The following is a 17,682-nucleotide window of genomic DNA, read 5'->3' on the forward strand; positions in this document are numbered from 1 at the left end:
TGTAATATGACCATTGGACTGGTTTGATGTCGTTTTCAGGAAAAAGGCTGTCAAGTTTATCACCAATCCTAAGCAACCCACTAAAAATAAGGTACAGCAAAAGATTTTACAAACCTTTGCCTCCATGAATGGCTACTGCCTCCACTCCCTTTAATAGCAGATACTCATGGATGGCATCTACATCAGCTTTCTTCTCTGCAAAAATCAGCACCTGGTAGATGTGCAAATAACATGACAAAGGTTAGAGAAACAAACAAACAATCTATGGCCATACATAACCTAGTTATGACTGTAGATGTGGACCACCTCTCTGACTAAACTGCAACTACACTTGTAAAAAGATGCATGAAATAAGGCATGCCATCTCTAAGGCGGGCTTTGCACGTTGCAACATCGCAAGCCGATGCTGCGATGTCGCACGCGATAGTCCCCGCCCCAGTCGCAGGTACGATATCTTGTGATAGCTGGCGTAGTGAAAATTATCGCTACGCCAGCTTCACATGCAGTCACCTGCCCTGCGACCGTCGCTCTGGCCGGTGACCCGCCTCCTTCCTAAGGGGGCGGGTCGTGCGGCGTCATAGCGACGTCACACACCAGGCGGCCAATAGCGGCGGAGGGGCGGAGATGAGCGGGACGTAAACATCCCGCCCACCTCCTTCCTTCCGTATAGCCGCCGGCGGCAGGTAAGGAGATGTTCCTCGCTCCTGCGGCTTCACACACAGCGATGTGTGCTGCCGCAGGAACGAGGAACAGCATCGTACCTGTCGCGGCACCGGCATTATGGAACTGTTGGAGCCTGCACCGATGATATGATAACGACGCTTTTGCGCTCGTTTATCGTATCATCTAGGATTTACACACTACGACATCGCAAGTGACGCCGGATGTGCGGCACTTTTGATTTGACCCCACACCTGCGATGTCGTAGTGTGCAAAGCCGCCCTAAGGCCCCTTTCACATTGCGTTTTTCTCTACGTCCACAGGTCCCGTCGGGGCATCCGTCCGGACCGCCCTTCCCCCACTCTGCAAAGCGTGCTCCGGACGCATGCGCCAGACAGGGCCATTCACTGTTATGGCGCGCACTGCGTTAGCGTGTGCTCTGTTTTGTGCCATTTTTTGCACATATACGTTTCTGCAGACGGACACCCGAACGTACTCCTCTACGTTCGGGTATCCGTCTGCAGTAATGTATGTGTGCAAAAAATGGCACAAAACAGAGCACACGCTAACGCAGGACGCTCCATAACAGTGAATGGCCCTGTCGGGCGCATGCGTCCGGAGCACGCTTTGCAGAGTGGGGGAGGGGCGGTCCGGACGGATGCCCCGACGGGACCTGTGGACGTAGAGAAAAACGCAATGTGAAAGGGGCCTAATAGTAATGGGGCCAGGTACAAAAAAAAAAAAAAAAAAAGCGTGCCCCATTACCCAGATCTGGATCAGGACTGCTGTTTAGGACCACTGGCTGCTGCCCACATGTAACTTTGAGCTGCATTGCTCTTTCACTTAAAGAAGAAAATACATAGGATATGCCTGAAATATCTTTTGGGAGACACCCCATTTACGTGAACCCTCACCTTGGTACGAACAGTTCGGTTTCTGGTACGTGCCCACGATCAGGAATAGTAGTGTTTTGGACGCAGAGTGTTTTCACCAAGTCTGAAATGCTGCGTTGTAAAGTAGAAGCTCAGTGGTTGGGATTTACAGAAACCCCATGCTCACTGTGCTTCTTTTTTCCGCAGTGTGACCTGGCCTGCGGCACGGCTTTCCGAGTGGCAACAAGGAGAATTTTGTTTACTTACCGTAAATTCTTTTTCTTATAGTTCCGTATTGGGAGACCCAGACATTGAGACATTGGGTGTATAGCTTCTGCCTCCGGAGGACACACAAAGTACTACACTCAAAAGTGTAGCTCCTCCCTCTGAGCTTATACACCCCCTGGAGAACCAGATCTAACCAGTTTAGTGCAAAAGCTGAAGGAAAATAGCCACCCACAAGTAAAAACAGAGCCAGAACCGGAACAACCTCTGTCTACGACAACAGCCGGTGATAACACGCGGAACAAGAAACTGCCAACAGGCAAAAGGGAGGGAGCTGGGTCTCCCAATACGGAACTATAAGAAAAAGAATTTACGGTAAGTAAACAAAATTCTCCTTTTCTTTATCGTTCCTATGGGAGACCCAGACATTGGGACGTCTCAAAGCAGTCCATGGGTGGGAATAAACAGAACTGAGAAGTAGGCGGAGCCTAACTTCACAAGTGGGCGACAGCCGCCTGAAGGATGCGTCTGCCCAAGCTCGCATCTGCCGAAGCATGAGCATGCACTTGGTAGTGCTTTGAAAAGGTATGCAGGCTAGTCCAAGTGGCAGCCTGACAGACTTGCTGAGCCGTAGCCTGGTGCCTGAAAGCCCAAGAGGCACCGACAGCTCTGGTCGAGTGTGCCTTGATCCCCGACGGGGGAGGCACCTGAGAACACAGGTAGGCCTCCGAAATGGTGGACCTGATCCAACGGGCTAAGGTCGGCTTAGAAGCAGAGAGGCCCTTACGCCGACCTGTGGTTAGCACAAAAAGAGAGGTGCACCGCCTAATAGCAGCAGTGTGAGACACATAGATCCGGAGCGCCCGCACCAGATCCAGAGTATGCAACGCTTTTTCAAAGCGATGAACAGGAGCCGGACAAAAGGAAGGAAGGGTAATGTCCTGGTTAAGGTGGAAAGGAGAAACCACCTTAGGGAGAAAGTCCGGAGTCGGACGGAGAACCACCTTGTCTTGATGAAAAACCAAAAAAGGTGTCTCCGAAGAGAGCGCAGCTAAATCAGAGACTCTCCTGAGGGAAGTTATGGCTACTAGAAAGACCACTTTCTGTGAAAGACTAAACAAAGAAACCTCCCTGAGAGGTTCAAAGGGAGGTTTCTGCAAAGCCGTGAGAACCAAATTGAGGTCCCAGGGATCCAAGGGCCGCCGGTAAGGCGGAATGATGTGAGACACACCTTGCATGAAGGTGCGGACCTGAGCCAGCCGGGCGATACGCCGCTGGAACAGCACTGACAGAGCCGAGACTTGTCCCTTGAGAGAGAGTTGAGGGACAATCCCAGCTGCAGACCGGACTGTAGAAAAGACAGAAGGGTCGGCAAGGAAAAAGGCCAAGGAGAATGGCCGGAAGAGCGACACCAGGACAGGAAAATCTTCCAAGTCCTGTGATAGATCTTGGCAGAGGAAGACTTACGGACCCGAGTCATAGTGGAGATGACTTCAGGAGGGATACCAGAAGCAGTCAAGATCCAGGACTCAAGAGCCACGCCGTCAATCTGAGAGCCGCAGAATTCTGGCGGAAAAACGGATCTTGTGAGAGAAGGTCTGGACGGTCCGGAAGATGCCACGGCACCTCTACGGACAGATGGAGCAGGTCTGGGTACCAAGCTCGCCTGGGCCAGTCCGGAGCAATGAGAATGACTCGACGGCCCTTCATTCTGATATTGCGCAGGACTCTGGGCAAGAGAGCTAGAGGGGGAAACACGTAGGACAGACGAAACTGGGACCAGTCTTGAACCAGAGCGTCCGCGGCGAAGGCCTGAGGATCATGGGAGCGAGCCACGTAAACCGGAACCTTGTTGTTGTGACGGGATGCCATTAGGTCGACGTCCGGAGTGCCCCATTTGCGGCAGATTGACTGAAACACTGCCGGATGCAGGGACCACTCGCCACTGTCCACGGTTTGACGGCTGAGATAATCTGCTTCCCAGTTTTCCACGCCTGGGATGTGGACTGCGGATATGGTGGACTTGGAGTCCTCCGTCCATTGAAGGATGCGTTGTACCTCCAACATTGCCAGGCGGCTGCGTGTCCCGCCTTGGTGATTGATGTAGGCAACTGATGTCGCGTTGTCTGACTGATCTCGGATGTGCATGCCCGCCAACAGGTGGTGAAAGGCTAGGAGAGCTAGAAGCACAGTTCTGGTTTCCAGCACATTGATCGAGAGGGCTGACTCGGACGGAGTCCAAGTGCCCTGCGCTCGGTGGTGGAGACATACCGCTCCCCAGCCGGACAGACTGGCATCCGTGGTGAGAATCACCCAGGACGGGGTCAGGAAGGAGCGCCCCTGAGACAGAGAGAGGGGCCGAAGCCACCACTGAAGAGAGCTCCTGGTCTGTGGCGACAGAGCCACTAACCTGTGCAAGGAGGAAGGCCGCTTGTCCCAACAGCGGAGAATGTCCAGCTGCAGTGACCGCAGATGGAACTGGGCAAAGGGAACAGCCTCTATTGACGCCACCATCTGACCCAGCACCTGCATCAGGTGCCTGATGGAATAACGGCGGGGCCTCAGCAGAGCGCGGACCGCCAGTTGGAGGGACTGCTGTTTGACTAAGGGCAACTTCACAAGTTCCGGCAGAGTCTCGAACTGCATCCCTAGGTACGTGAGACTCTGGGTCGGAGTCAGAGAGGATTTGGGAAGATTGACAATCCACCCGAATTGGGCTAGAGTGGCAAGAGTGAGCGAGACACTCCGCTGACAGTCTGCGCTGGATGAAGCCTTGATTAGAAGGTCGTCCAGGTAAGGAATCACTACCAACACCTGTAGGTGCAGAACCGCAACCACTGCTGCCATGACCTTAGTGAATACTCGAGGGGCTGTGGCTAACCCGAAGGGGAGAGCCACGAATTGGAAATGTTCCTCTCCGATTGCAAAACGTAGCCAACGATGGTGTGAAACTGCAATTGGCACATGCAGATAGGCATCTCTGATGTCGATGGATGCCAGGAAATCCCCTTGGGTCATTGATGCAATGACTGACCGTAGAGACTCCATGCGAAAATGCCGCACCTGAACATGCTTGTTGAGAAGCTTGAGATCCAGGATGGGCCGGAAGGAACCGTCCTTTCTGGGGACTAGGAAGAGATTTGAGTAGAAACCTCTGAACCGTTCCCGGGCGGGAACCGGTACAATTACTCCGTTGGCCTGCAAGGATGCCACGGCCTGAGAGAAGGCGGCGGACTTGGAGCAGGGGGGAGTTGACAGAAAAAAATCTGTTTGGCGGGCTGGAAGAGAATTCTATCCTGTAGCCGTGGGAGATGATATCCCGCACCCACTGATCGGAGACGTGTTGAAACCACACGTCGCCAAAGTGGGAGAGCCTGCCACCGACTAAGGACGTTGCTGGCGCGGACAGATAGTCAAGAGGAGGCTGCCTTAGTGGCAGCAGCACCTGCGGTCTTCTGTGGACGCGCTTTTGTGCGCCAGCTGGATTTTTGGTCCTTGGCAGTGTTAGTGGACGAGGCCGAGGGCTTAGAGGACGACCAGTTGGAGGAACGAAAGGAACGAAACCTCGACTGATTCCTACCCTGGACAGGTTTCTTGGTTTTGGTTTGTGGCATGGAAGTACTCTTCCCGCCAGTAGCTTCCTTAATAATTTCATCCAGTTGTTCTCCGAACAGCCGGGACCCAGCAAAAGGGAGCCCAGCAAGGTACTTCTTGGAAGCAGCGTCTGCTTTCCACTCTCGAAGCCACAAGATCCTGCGGATAGCGAGGGAATTAGCCGAAGCCACCGCAGTGCGGTGAGAAGCCTCCAGCATAGCAGACATGGCATAGGATGAAAAAGCCGAAGCTTGGGAAGTTAAGGCAACCATCTCAGGCATAGATTCCTTAGTGAGGGAATGCATCTCCTCTAGGGAAGCAGAGATGGCTTTGAGAGCCCACACTGCTGCAAAAGTCGGGGCGAACGAGGCCCCTGCCGCCTCATATACGGATTTGGCCAGAAGGTCAACCTGGCAGTCAGTGGAATCCTTAAGCGAGGTGCCATCAGCCACTGATACAACGGTCCGGGCTGAGAATCTAGACACCAGGGGGTCTACCTTTGGCGAATGAGCCCACTCCTTGACCACCTCAGGTGGAAAGGGAAAACGGTCATCAGAACCACGCTTAGGGAAGCGTTTGTCAGGGCAGGCCCTGGGCTTGGTCACAGCGGCCTGAAAACTGGAGTGGTTAAAGAACACACTCTTTGTCCTCTTAGGCGAGGTAAACTGGTGCTTTTCTGCCAGAGAGGGTTGCTCCTCTGATACTGGCGGATTGAGATCCAGTACAGAATTAATGGACGCAATCAAATCACTAACATCTGAGTCACTTTCGGACAGACCAATGGGGCACATGGAGGCAGTCTCCGAGCCCCCAGTAAAGGCATCCTCCTTATCCTGCGAGTCAGCTTCTGAAACCGAGCCGCGGGATGAAGGAGAGGGAGCCCTGCGTCTCTTTTTAGAAGGACGGGGCCTGGGACCAGATGATGAATCCTCTGTGAGCTCCGGTCCTGAGAGAGATCTAGCAGCAGAGGCACCCTGTGAAGGGGGCTGATGCATGCTCAGCAAAGTCCTGGACAGATGTCCCATGGAGTCAGCAAAAGACTGGGAGATAGTTAAGGTTAGTTAGTTAACCTGGTTAAGGATTCTACCCAAGCCGGGGGTTCAGCCACAGGAGCCGGAGCAGCCTGAGAGACCCCTGGGGGTGCGATTTCAGGCTGAGGCAACGTCAGGTTAGAGCAGGCATCACAATGTGGATAGGAGCTCGGTTCCGGCAGTAGGAGCCTACATGCAGTGCATACTGAAAACAGCTTTGGAGCCTTGCTCCTCGTGTGTGACATGCTGCTGGAGTGAGGGCTCTGCCAGAATGACCCCCAGAGAGTATATACAGAAGGTCCACAACCAGAGGTTGTGGCTTACCAGACCGCTGGAGCGGTTTGTGTGCCCTCCAGATCCCGAAGCCCGGACTCCCAAGCACCTCAGCAGGGATGCTGCAGACCAGTGGTGATCGAAGGGAAAAACGCTGAGAAAATGGCCACCGGAGTGAAGAGAGGGGGCGGGACTCACTCTGAGAGCGGGATCTGGAGGGCCAAAGAGATTCACAGGGGAGGAGACATGTACTCAGTGAGGAGTGTCTCTCCCCTTTGTAGAACGGCCGCTGGGCGGAGTCGCGCTGTCCCTCTGCATGAATGACATGCGAGGGCAGTGAAACCGAAAGTAGGCCTCCGGCGAAGCCGGAGCCTAAATTTGAGCGGTGCGGCCGACGCGCAGGCACCATCGGCGCGGTTCTCAGGCGACAGCCAGAGAACCTGTCGGAAATGTCAGAAAAATTACTCAGCACACTCTCCCACAACAATAAAGTACAAGGGACCCCCATATATAACCGTCTCAGGTACTTAGCTTGCTGAGACGCAGGGTTCCAAGTCCCTGAGGGATGAGTGCTCCGGTCCAGCAGGGTCCTGAAGGGCTGCGGATGGAGACCGGTCTCATGCCAAGCATGGAGAAGCGTGCTGGCTCCCACTTCAAGCCAGAGCCCCGGAGGGATGGTGAAGGAGCACGGCATGTAAGGCTCCAGCCTGGGAATCAACCTTAACAGCACCGCCGACACAGTGGGGTGAGAAGGGACATGCCGAGGGTCCAGGCTTGGACCCGCTTTTCTTCAAACTCTTTCCAAAAATGAAAAATCAGATGAGAATGCATGTGTGGATGTATGACCTCCTGAACACAAAGCGATAAACTGGTTACATCTGGTTCTCCAGGGGGTGTATAAGCTCAGAGGGAGGAGCTACACTTTTGAGTGTAGTACTTTGTGTGTCCTCCGGAGGCAGAAGCTATACACCCAATGTCTGGGTCTCCCAATACGGAACGATAAAGAAATGTGAGTTTATGCTTGCGGAGACACAGCGAAAGTCTACAGCGCCCAGATCCCTGATCGTGACTGGGGACAGACGCCTTGTTCTCCTGCGGACAACATTTGCGTCTCCACAGGAGAAGACACGCTGTGTCCTGGAGCAGCGTGTGCGGCGGATTATGGGCAGGTACCCTTAGTGTGGTAAACAACCTTCCCTCTATGCCTTTATAGCTAATGAGTGGGGCAGGGGAGAGCTAGAAGACCTGGGCGCTGTACAGTTCAGATTCCAGTTTCCTCGCTCTACTGCTGCAATGATGGAGCAGAGTCTCATCAAAGAGCTCTACTCAGTTTGGGAAGATGATTTCCACAGCTTCAAAACAAGAAAAGCCTAACAGTAGTGATGATGGAGGCATGTGGGCCCTGGCTTAGGTTCCTAGAGGTAGCTGTACTGATGTTTATGGCAATGCTTCTGTTGGTTTTTCTATATACGTATGAGGCGTACATGTACACTTTTTCATCTCTTTTGTTGATGTAATACTTTGTGTGGGCACAGCTTAGCACAATTACAAAGATCCACTAATCTACTGTAGGTACGGAGCTATTCTCTCTGGGACTCCCTTATAAAAGCCCTGTACTCACTAAGGCAGGGTTCAAAAGAAAAAAAAAAAAAAAAAAACAACAAACAAACAAGATGCAGGACTACATTACAATACAGTACAGGAATCAGACGAAACATGTCAACTTCTTCCTTAGAAAACCTTCAGTGTTACTCACAGGTGGTGGAGTCTTCTGCAGACACTCCAGCAAATAAACCATCTTGGCCTCCTCCTTCACATATTCAACCTCCTGAAAAGGGGACAAACCAAAATATCAGTGACAAAGATTTTCATGGCACTCCGATCATGTTTCAGAAAGACTAAGTAAGCAACAAATTGGGCGTCATGCACACAGCAAATCTATTAGGAACGTCTCCTCAGAGACATGCAGAGTCCCTGCGATTCTGGGTCATAAGCTGTGGCACCGTACACGAATGTACAGCAGCCATATTTCATGGTCTGTTCACACCTGATTAATGGCCTGACTGCAGGTCTACCCACCTGAAAACCATAGGTGTACATATTATTATTAATTTGGGTGAGGAGAGCCAAACACGCACAGGATATTGCGGCCTTAATGCGGAATGTGAACTTGGCAGTTATATGGTCGTGAACATGGTATATGGTGTTACTAAGCCCTAATACTCAGTCATTCTTCCCTACACAAGGTTTACAGCATCTGATAATGTGCACCACATTCAATTTTTCTTTTATACCCAAAGAGAGAAACACAAACCCTCAACGCCTTGGTTTTAAGGGAAAAAGAGCAGAACCTTTCTTTCTAGTACTGGGCAACTCTCTTACATTATTCCTAGGGTTCCGATTCAGCCATTAACACACTTGTATTTTCTCCATATAATATGGTAACATTCTGAATTCTTTAGCACCAAAACATACCTTTTTACCCACCACAGTCAGTATCATGTCAGATGTAGATTTTCATCCCACTCAGTTGATAACACAAGCTAGACTATGTAAACGCATTCACGGCCCAGGAAAAGCGCACACATAGTGTACGTATAGTGGACTTTCTGTCCAGATGTCCAGAAAATCCACAGTGCACTGGTAACATCAGTAAATCTCATCTATACCATGTGGAAGATATTGAGAATCGATCAAACATTTGCACACCCTTGTTTATGCAATGGCTTTCCTTGTTCATATTAGTATGTGTATATTGTAGAATCAGACTGAAGGCAGCAAATATCTAAATCACTAATAAATAAACACATAAAACAAACCAGAGTGCGTTAAACCTTAGATTCCTCAAAGTCCCCCTCTGGTGACTGCATTACACCCCTTGTCATTCTCTCAAGCAGCTTCATCAGGAGTCTCCTGAGTTGGCTTCCAGTGACCAACTAAGCAGAAGTCAGGGGTTCGTTTGTTGAATCCCCGATCTTGGGGTTTGCGACCATCAGGGCGTTTTGCAGAGGCAATGCTGGTACAGAATTCCATACAATGCTGATGAGCGCTATTCTACAACACTGCTACGCCAGAATATGGCAACAATCACTGAAATAAGAGAGACAGTCTATTATCAGTTGGTACCAGCTGCCCATTATTTGTGAGATGCAGAGGTGCGTGGATGCTCATCATGAAGCATGGAGGTAAAAGGTGTAATGGTGTTGCGGTGCTTTGTTGATGACACTGTTGGCGTTTTATTCCAAATTCAAAGCACAATTTTCCATTTCGGCTACCAAATGCCATCCCATCTAGTTTGCACTTACCAAGACTTTCATTTATGTTTACAACAGGACAATAACCCAAAACACTCCTCCAGGCTATGTAAGGGCTACGTCTCCAACACGTAGAGGAGTGGAATGCTATTTCAGATGACATGGTCTCAACAATCACTTGATATCGATCTAATAAAGATGCATTGGGATGACTTGAAGCGCAGAGTGACGGCAAAACAACCAAAAAGTGCTCAGCACCTTTGGGAACTACTCCAAGACAATTCAGGTAAATACATCATGAAGCTGCTTGAGATAATTCCAAGGGGTGTAAACTAGCTGTTATCAGAGTAAAGGGTTTAACAAGAGTTTCTTTGCTTCCATGTGTTTTGTTGCCTTTAATCTTAATCTACAGTCATATGAAAAAGTTTGGGCACCCCTATTAATGTTAACCTTTTTTCTTTATAATAATTTGGGTTTTTCAGTTTCATATATCTAATAACTGATGGACTGGGTAATATTTCTGGATTGAACTAACAGAAAATGTGCAATCTGCATTTAAACAAAATTTGACAGGTGCAAAAGTATGGGCACCTCAACATATGGGCACCTCAACATAAAAGTGACATTAATATTTTGTAGATCCTCCTTTTGCAAAAATAACAACCTCTAGTCACTTCTTGAAGCTTTTATCTTGAAGCTTTTAATGAGTTCCTGGAACCTGGATGAAGGTATATTTGACCATTCCTGTTTACAAAACAGTTAAGTTTGATGGTCACCGAGCATGGACAGCACGCTTCAAATCATCCCACAGATTTTCAATGATATTCAGGTCTGTGGACTGGGATGGCCATTCCAGAACATTGTAATTGTTCCTCTGCATGAATGCCTAAGTAGATTTGGAGCGGTGTTTTGGACCATTGTCTTGCTGAAATATCCATCCCCTGCGTAACTTCAACTTCGTCACTGATTCTTGTACATTATTGTCAAGAATCTGCTGATACTGAGTTGAATCCATGCGCCCCTCAACTTTAACAAGATTCCCGGTGCTGGCATTGGCCACACAGCCCCAAAGCATGATGGAACCTCCACCAAATTTTACTGTGGGTAGCAAGTGCTTTTCTTGGAATGCTGTGTGTTTTTGCCTTCATGCATAACGCCTTTTTTGTTTGACCAAACGACTCAATCTTTTTTTCATTAGTCCACAGGACCGTCTTCCAAAATGTAACTGGCTTGTCCAAATATGCTTTTGCATACCTCAGGCAACTCTGTTTGTGGCGTGCTTGCAGAAACAGCTTATTTTGCATCACTCTCCCATACAGCTTCTCCTTGTGCAACGTGCGCTGTATTGTTGACCATGCACATTGACACCATCTGCAGCAAGATGATGCTGCAGGTCTTTGGAGGTGGTCTGTGGATTGTCCTTGACTGTTCTCACCATTCTTCTTCTCTGCCTTTCTGATATTTTTCTTGCCCTGCCACTGCTGGGCTTAACAAGAACTGTACCTTTGTTCTTCCATTTCCTTACTATGTTCCTCACAGTGGAAACTGACAGTTTAAATCTCTGAGACAACTTTTTGTATCCTTCCCCTGAACAACTATGTTGAATAATCTTTGTTTTCAGATCATTTGAGAGTTGTTTTGAGGAGCTCCTGATGCCACTCTTCATAGGAGATTCAAATAGGAGAACTACTTGCAAGTGGCCACCTTAAATAACTTTTCTCATGATTGGATACACCTGCCTATGAAGTTCAAAGCTCAATGAGGTTACAAAACCAATTTAGTGCTTTAGTAAGTCAGTAAAAAGTAGTTAGGAGTGTTCAAATCAAGAAATTGATAAGGGTGCCCATACTTTTGCACCGGTCAAATTATGTTTAAATGCGGATTGCACATTTTCTGTTAGTACAATAAACCTCATTTCAATCCAGAAATATTACTGAGTCCATCAGCTATTAGATATATGAAACTGAAATAGCTGTTGCAAAAAAGGGGAATTTTGTTTACTTACCGTAAATTCCTTTTCTTCTAGCTCCTATTGGGAGACCCAGACAATTGGGTGTATAGCTTCTGCCTCTGGAGGCCACACAAAGTATTACACTTTTAAAAAAGTGTAACCCCTCCCCTCTGCCTATACACCCTCCCGTGGACCACGGGCTCCTCAGTTTGGTGCAAAAGCAGGAAGGAGAAAACTTATAAATGGTCTAGAGCAAATTCAATCCGAAGGATGTTCGGAGAACTGAAGACCATGAACCAAAAGAAGAAATCAACATCAACAACATGTGTACACAAAAGAACAACCAGCCCGAAGGGCACAGGGGCGGGTGCTGGGTCTCCCAATAGGAGCTAGAAGAAAAGGAATTTACGGTAAGTAAACAAAATTCCCCTTTTCTTTGTCGCTCCATTGGGAGACCCAGACAATTGGGACGTCCAAGAGCAGTCCCTGGGTGGGTAAACCAATACCCCAATAGAAAGAGCCGGAAACGGCCCCCTCTTACAGGTGGGCAACCGCCGCCTGGAGGACTCGCCTACCTAGACTGGCGTCTGCCGAGGCATAGGTATGCACTTGATAGTGCTTCGTGAAAGTGTGCAGGCTAGACCACGTAGCCGCCTGACACACCTGCTGAGCCGTCGCCCGGTGCCGCAATGCCCAGGACGCACCTACGGCTCTGGTAGAATGGGCTTTCAACCCTGAAGGAGGCGGAAGCCCAGAAGTACGGTAGGCCTCGAGAATCGGTTCCTTGATCCACCTAGCCAAGGTGGACTTGGAGGCCTGAGAGCCCTTACGCTGGCCAGCGACAAGGACAAAGAGCGCGTCTGAACGGCGCAGGGGCGCCGTGCGAGACACGTAGATCCGGAGTGCTCTCACTAGATCCAAAGAGTGCAAATCCTTCTCACACTGGTGAATTGGATTAGGGCAAAAGGAAGGCAAGGAGATATCCTGATTTAGATGAAAAGGGGATACCACCTTAGGGAGGAATTCCGGGACAGGACGCAGAACCACCTTATCCTGGTGGAAAACCAGGAAATGAGATTTGCATGACAGCGCTGCAAGCTCAGACACTCTCCGAAGTGATGTGACTGCAACCAGGAAGGCCACCTTCTGAGAAAGACGGGAGAGAGAGACATCCCGCAACGGCTCAAAAGGCGGCTTTTGAAGAGCCGTCAGGACCCTGTTAAGATCCCAAGGTTCCAACGGACGTTTGTAAGGTGGGTCCATGTGGCAAACCCCCTGCAGGAACGTGCGGACCTGCGGAAGTCTGGCTAGTCGCGTTTGAAAAAACATGGAGAACGCCGACACTTGGCCCTTGAGAGAGCCGAGGGACAAACCCATATCCATTCCAAATTGTAGGAATGAAAGAAATGTGGGTAAGGCAAACGGCCATGGAGAAAAACCGTTATCAGAGCACCAGGATAAGAAGATTTGCCAAGTCCTGTGATAGATCTTGGCGGACGTTGGTTTCCTGGCTTGTCTCATGGTGGCAATTACATCCTGAGATAACCCTGAAGACGCTAGGAGCCAGGACTCAATGGCCACACAGTCAGGTTGAGGGCCACAGAATTCAGATGGAAAAACGGGCCTTGGGACAGCAAGTCTGGGCGGTCTGGAAGTGCCCACGGTTGACCCACCGTGAGATGCCACAGATCCGGATACCACGACCGCCTCGGCCAGTCTGGAGCGACGAGACTGGCGCGACGGCAGTCGGACCGGATTTTGCGTAGTACCCTGGGCAGCATCGCCAGAGGGGGAAACACATATGGCAGTCGAAACTGCGACCAATCCTGGACCAAAGCGTCCGCGGCCAGAGCTCTGTGATCCTGAGACCGTGCCATGAAGGCCGGGACCTTGTTGTTGTGTCGTAACGCCATGAGATCGACGTCCGGCGTTCCCCAGCGGCGGCAGATCTCTCGAAACACGTCTGGGTGAAGAGACCATTCCCCCGCGTCCATGCCCTGACGACTGAGAAAATCTGCTTCCCAGTTTTCTACGCCCGGGATGTGAACTGCGGAGATGGTGGAGTCTGTGTTTTCCACAAACTGCAGAATCCGCCGGACTTCCTGGAAGGCTTGACGACTGCGAGTGCCGCCTTGGTGGTTGATGTAGGTGACGGCAGTGGCGTTGTCCGACTGGATTCGGATCTGCCTGCCCTCCAGCCACCGATGGAAAGCCAATAGGGCTAGATATACTGCCCTTATCTCCAGGATATTGATCTGAAGGGATGATTCTATTGGAGTCCAGGTTCCTTGAGCCCTGTTGTCGATCGATGCTAGGAAGTCTCCTTGTGACATCGAGGCGATGACCGAGCGGAGAGATTCCATCCGAAACCGTCTGATTCTCACATGTCTGTTGAGCAGCTTGAGGTCCAGAACGGGACGGAATGACCCGTCCTTTTTTGGCACCACGAACAAGTTGGAGTAAAATCCGCGACCACGTTCCTGAAGGGGAACGGGAATCACAACTCCTTCCATCTTCAGAGCGTCCACTGCCTGAAAAAGTGCGTCGGCCTGTGCGGGGGGTGGGGAGGTTCTGAAGAAACGAGCCGCAGGTCGAGAGCTGAACTCTATCCTGTAACCATGAGACAGAATGTCTCTCACCCAACGGTCTTGAACGTGTGGCCACCAGGCGTCGCCAAAGCGGGAGAGCCTGCCACCGACCGAGGATGTGGCTGGATGAGGACGAGAGTCATGAGGAGGCAGTCTTGGAGGCAGTGCCTCCCGCGGCCTTTTGGGGGCGTGACTTGGACCGCCACGCATAGGAGTTCCTCTGGCCTTTCTCCGGCCGGTTGGACGAAGAGGATTGGGTCTTGGCGGAGGGACGAAAGGACCGAAACCTCGATTGGATCTTCCTCTGCTGAGGTTTCTTAGGCTTGGACTGGGGTAAGGCGGAGTCCTTTCCCGAGGATTCCTTAATAATCTCATCCAACCGTTCGCCAAACAAACGGTCGCCAGAAAAAGGCAAACCAGTTAAGAACCTTTTGGAAGCAGAGTCTGCTTTCCATTCGGGCAGCCACATGGCCCTGCGGACTGCCACGGAGTTAGCGGATGCCACGGCCGTACGGCTAGCGGAGTCCAGGACGGCGTTCATGGCGTAGGACGAAAATGCTGATGCCTGAGAGGTCAAGGATGAAACATGCGGGGCAGAATTCCGCGTGACGGCATTAATCTCAGTCAGACATGCCGAGATTGCTTGGAGAGCTCACACGGCCGCAAAGGCCGGGGCGAAAGACGCGCCCGTAGCCTCATAAATAGACTTCACCAAGAGCTCTGTCTGTCAGTGGCATCCTTCAGGGATGAGCCATCGGCAACAGACACAACGGACCTAGCGGCCAATCTAGAGACTGGAGGATCCACCTTGGGGGAGTGTGCCCACCCCTTAACGACTTCAGGTGGAAAGGGATAACGCGTGTCAGTGTGCCGTTTAGCAAAGCGCTTGTCCGGAACCGCTCTGGGCTTCTGGATAGCGTCCCTGAAGTTAGAGTGATCAAAAAACGTATTGCGAGTACGTTTGGGAAATCGAAATTGGTGTTTCTCCTGCCGAGAAGCCGGCTCCTCTGCAGGAGGAGGTGGGGGTGAGAGATCCAACACCTCGTTGATGGACGAGATAAGATCATTTACTAAGGCGTCCCCATCAGGGGCATCAAGGTTAAGGGTGAAGTCAGGGTCAGAGCCCTGAGCTCCCACGTCCGCCTCGTCTTCCTGAGAGTCCTCAAGCTGGGATCCAGAGCAGTGTGAGGAGGCCAGGGAAGAGTCCCAGCGAGCCGCTTAGCCGGCCTGGGGCTGCGATCTGGGCAGGAGTCCTCCGCATGGGACCTAGTGGCTATCCTGGGAGCGCGATGCGGCGCGGACCGAGAAGGGCCTGGAGGAGACAAACGAACAGGGGCCGGGGCCTGTGAAGGGCCCGGTCTGGACTGCAATGCCTCAAGGAGCTTAGATGACCATTTGTCCATAGACTGTGCAATGGATTGAGAAAGTGACTGGGAGAGTGTCTCAGCGAAAGAGGCCAATGACGGTGTCTCTGTCCCTGCTGACTGCTCAGGGGGATCTACATGAGCCGAGGGGCCCACAAGTGCCCGAGGCTCCGGCTGAGCAAGCGTGGCAGGAGTCGTGCATTGATCACAGTGAGGGTAGGTGGATCCCGCAGGCAACATAGCCCTACAAGAGGTACAGGCCGCGAAAAAAGTCTGTGCCTTAGGGGCTTTGCTCCTTGTGGACGACATGCTGTAAGCAATCGGTGTCTCTCAGGAGAGTGACCACTGAGGGTATATGGGAAAAGGGTATACAGCCTTTCCGAATATATATATATATATATATATATATATATATATATATATATATATATATATATATAATATATATATATATAATATATATATATATATATATATATATATATATATATATATATATATATATATATATATATATATATATATATATATATATATATATATATATATATATTATATATAAAATAATATATTATATATATACAATATATATGCACATACATAGATACATACACACACACACACACACACACACCGGCACCCTAGGGGACCCAGCACCGGGTGACCGGTGTGGCTTACCAACCGCTAACAAGCGGTGTGTCCTCCAGATTCCCTGTCGTGGATCCCCCGGAGCTGTAGAGCTTTGCAGCTGAGTAGCATACACCGGCAGAATGCCAAAAATGGCCGCCGGAGCTCTCAGGGGGGGCGTGGAGCCGCGGGCGGCGCCAACAAAAAGCGGGAATCTGGAGGCCCCAAAGTGGTCAATGAGGGGGGGGGGGGTGGGGGAGACATGCAAAGATGCTCCAGCCCTCAAAGCCGACGTCATGTCGGTAATCCCGCCCTTACCCCTGACAGGCAGGCCCGGGGGCGGGATTTTTCGCGACTAGGCCGCGGCAAAGCCGGGGACTAAATTTAAGACCGTGCCCGACAAGCAGACACGGTGGGCGCGGAAGTCCGCCGAAAAAACAACGGACGGAACTACCGCGGCTTCCGGGGAGAAGGTGCGACCACCCTCCCTGTACAGTCTCCACATGGGGACACAGAGTACCTTAAAGTTGCAGGGCCCGGTCCTTGGGAGTGAAGAAGCTCCGGTCCGGCAGGTTCCACCAGGCGCTGCGGATGGAGCACGGTCCCAGCACGTGGATGACCGTTTAGGCTCCCACTTCTCCCAGAGCCGCAGAAGGGATGATGAAGGAGACGGCATGTGGCTCCAGCCTCTGTACCCGCAATGGGTACCTCAACCTTAACAACACCGCCGACATAGTGGGGTGAGAAGGGAGCATGCCGGGGACCCCATAGGGGTCCGCTTTTCTTCCATCCGTCATAACTATGTATGAGAATGCATGAGTGGATGTGTGCCTCCTTCCACACAAAGCATAAAACTGAGGAACCCGTGGTCTACAGGAGGGTGTATAGGCAGAGGGGAGGGGTTACACTTTTTTAAAAGTGTAATACTTTGTGTGGCCTCCAGAGGCAGAAGCTATACACCCAATTGTCTGGGTCTCCCAATGGAGCGACAAAGAAACCCAAATTGTTATAAAGAAAAAAGGTTAACATTAATAGGGGTGCCCAAACATTTTCATATGACTGTACAATGTGCATATTTGTATAAGAACAATCAAAATTATTAAATTAACAGTTGTGTCCAAACTTTTGACCAGTAGATACTTTGCCATTAAAAAACATCAAAGCAGTTTTCTTTTATAGAACAGAGATGTACCATTCCTCTTAGAAATGTAGTGTATGAGCAAACTGACAACTGTGTGTTACC

General features: G+C 50.5%; 1 protein-coding gene and 1 long non-coding RNA gene across 2 annotated transcripts in view; one reads left to right on the top strand and one right to left on the bottom strand.

Moving 5' to 3' along the window:
• Window positions 1–17,682, bottom strand: part of DDX41 (DEAD-box helicase 41) — a 103,724-nt gene that overhangs the window by 25,714 nt on the left and 60,328 nt on the right. Inside the window, 2 exon segments of the mRNA XM_075342319.1 lie at window positions 115–211; window positions 8,412–8,483. Coding sequence (XP_075198434.1) covers window positions 115–211; window positions 8,412–8,483 — 169 coding nt within the window.
• LOC142301289 (uncharacterized) overlaps window positions 1–17,682 on the top strand; it is a 35,273-nt gene that overhangs the window by 15,944 nt on the left and 1,647 nt on the right. Inside the window, exon 2 of the long non-coding RNA XR_012752740.1 lies at window positions 9,988–10,195. This is a non-coding gene — a long non-coding RNA (uncharacterized LOC142301289). The remainder of the gene's footprint in view (window positions 1–9,987; window positions 10,196–17,682) is intronic.

This window comes from Anomaloglossus baeobatrachus, chromosome 4, assembly GCF_048569485.1.
Source record: "Anomaloglossus baeobatrachus isolate aAnoBae1 chromosome 4, aAnoBae1.hap1, whole genome shotgun sequence".
NCBI lineage: Eukaryota > Metazoa > Chordata > Amphibia > Anura > Aromobatidae > Anomaloglossus > Anomaloglossus baeobatrachus.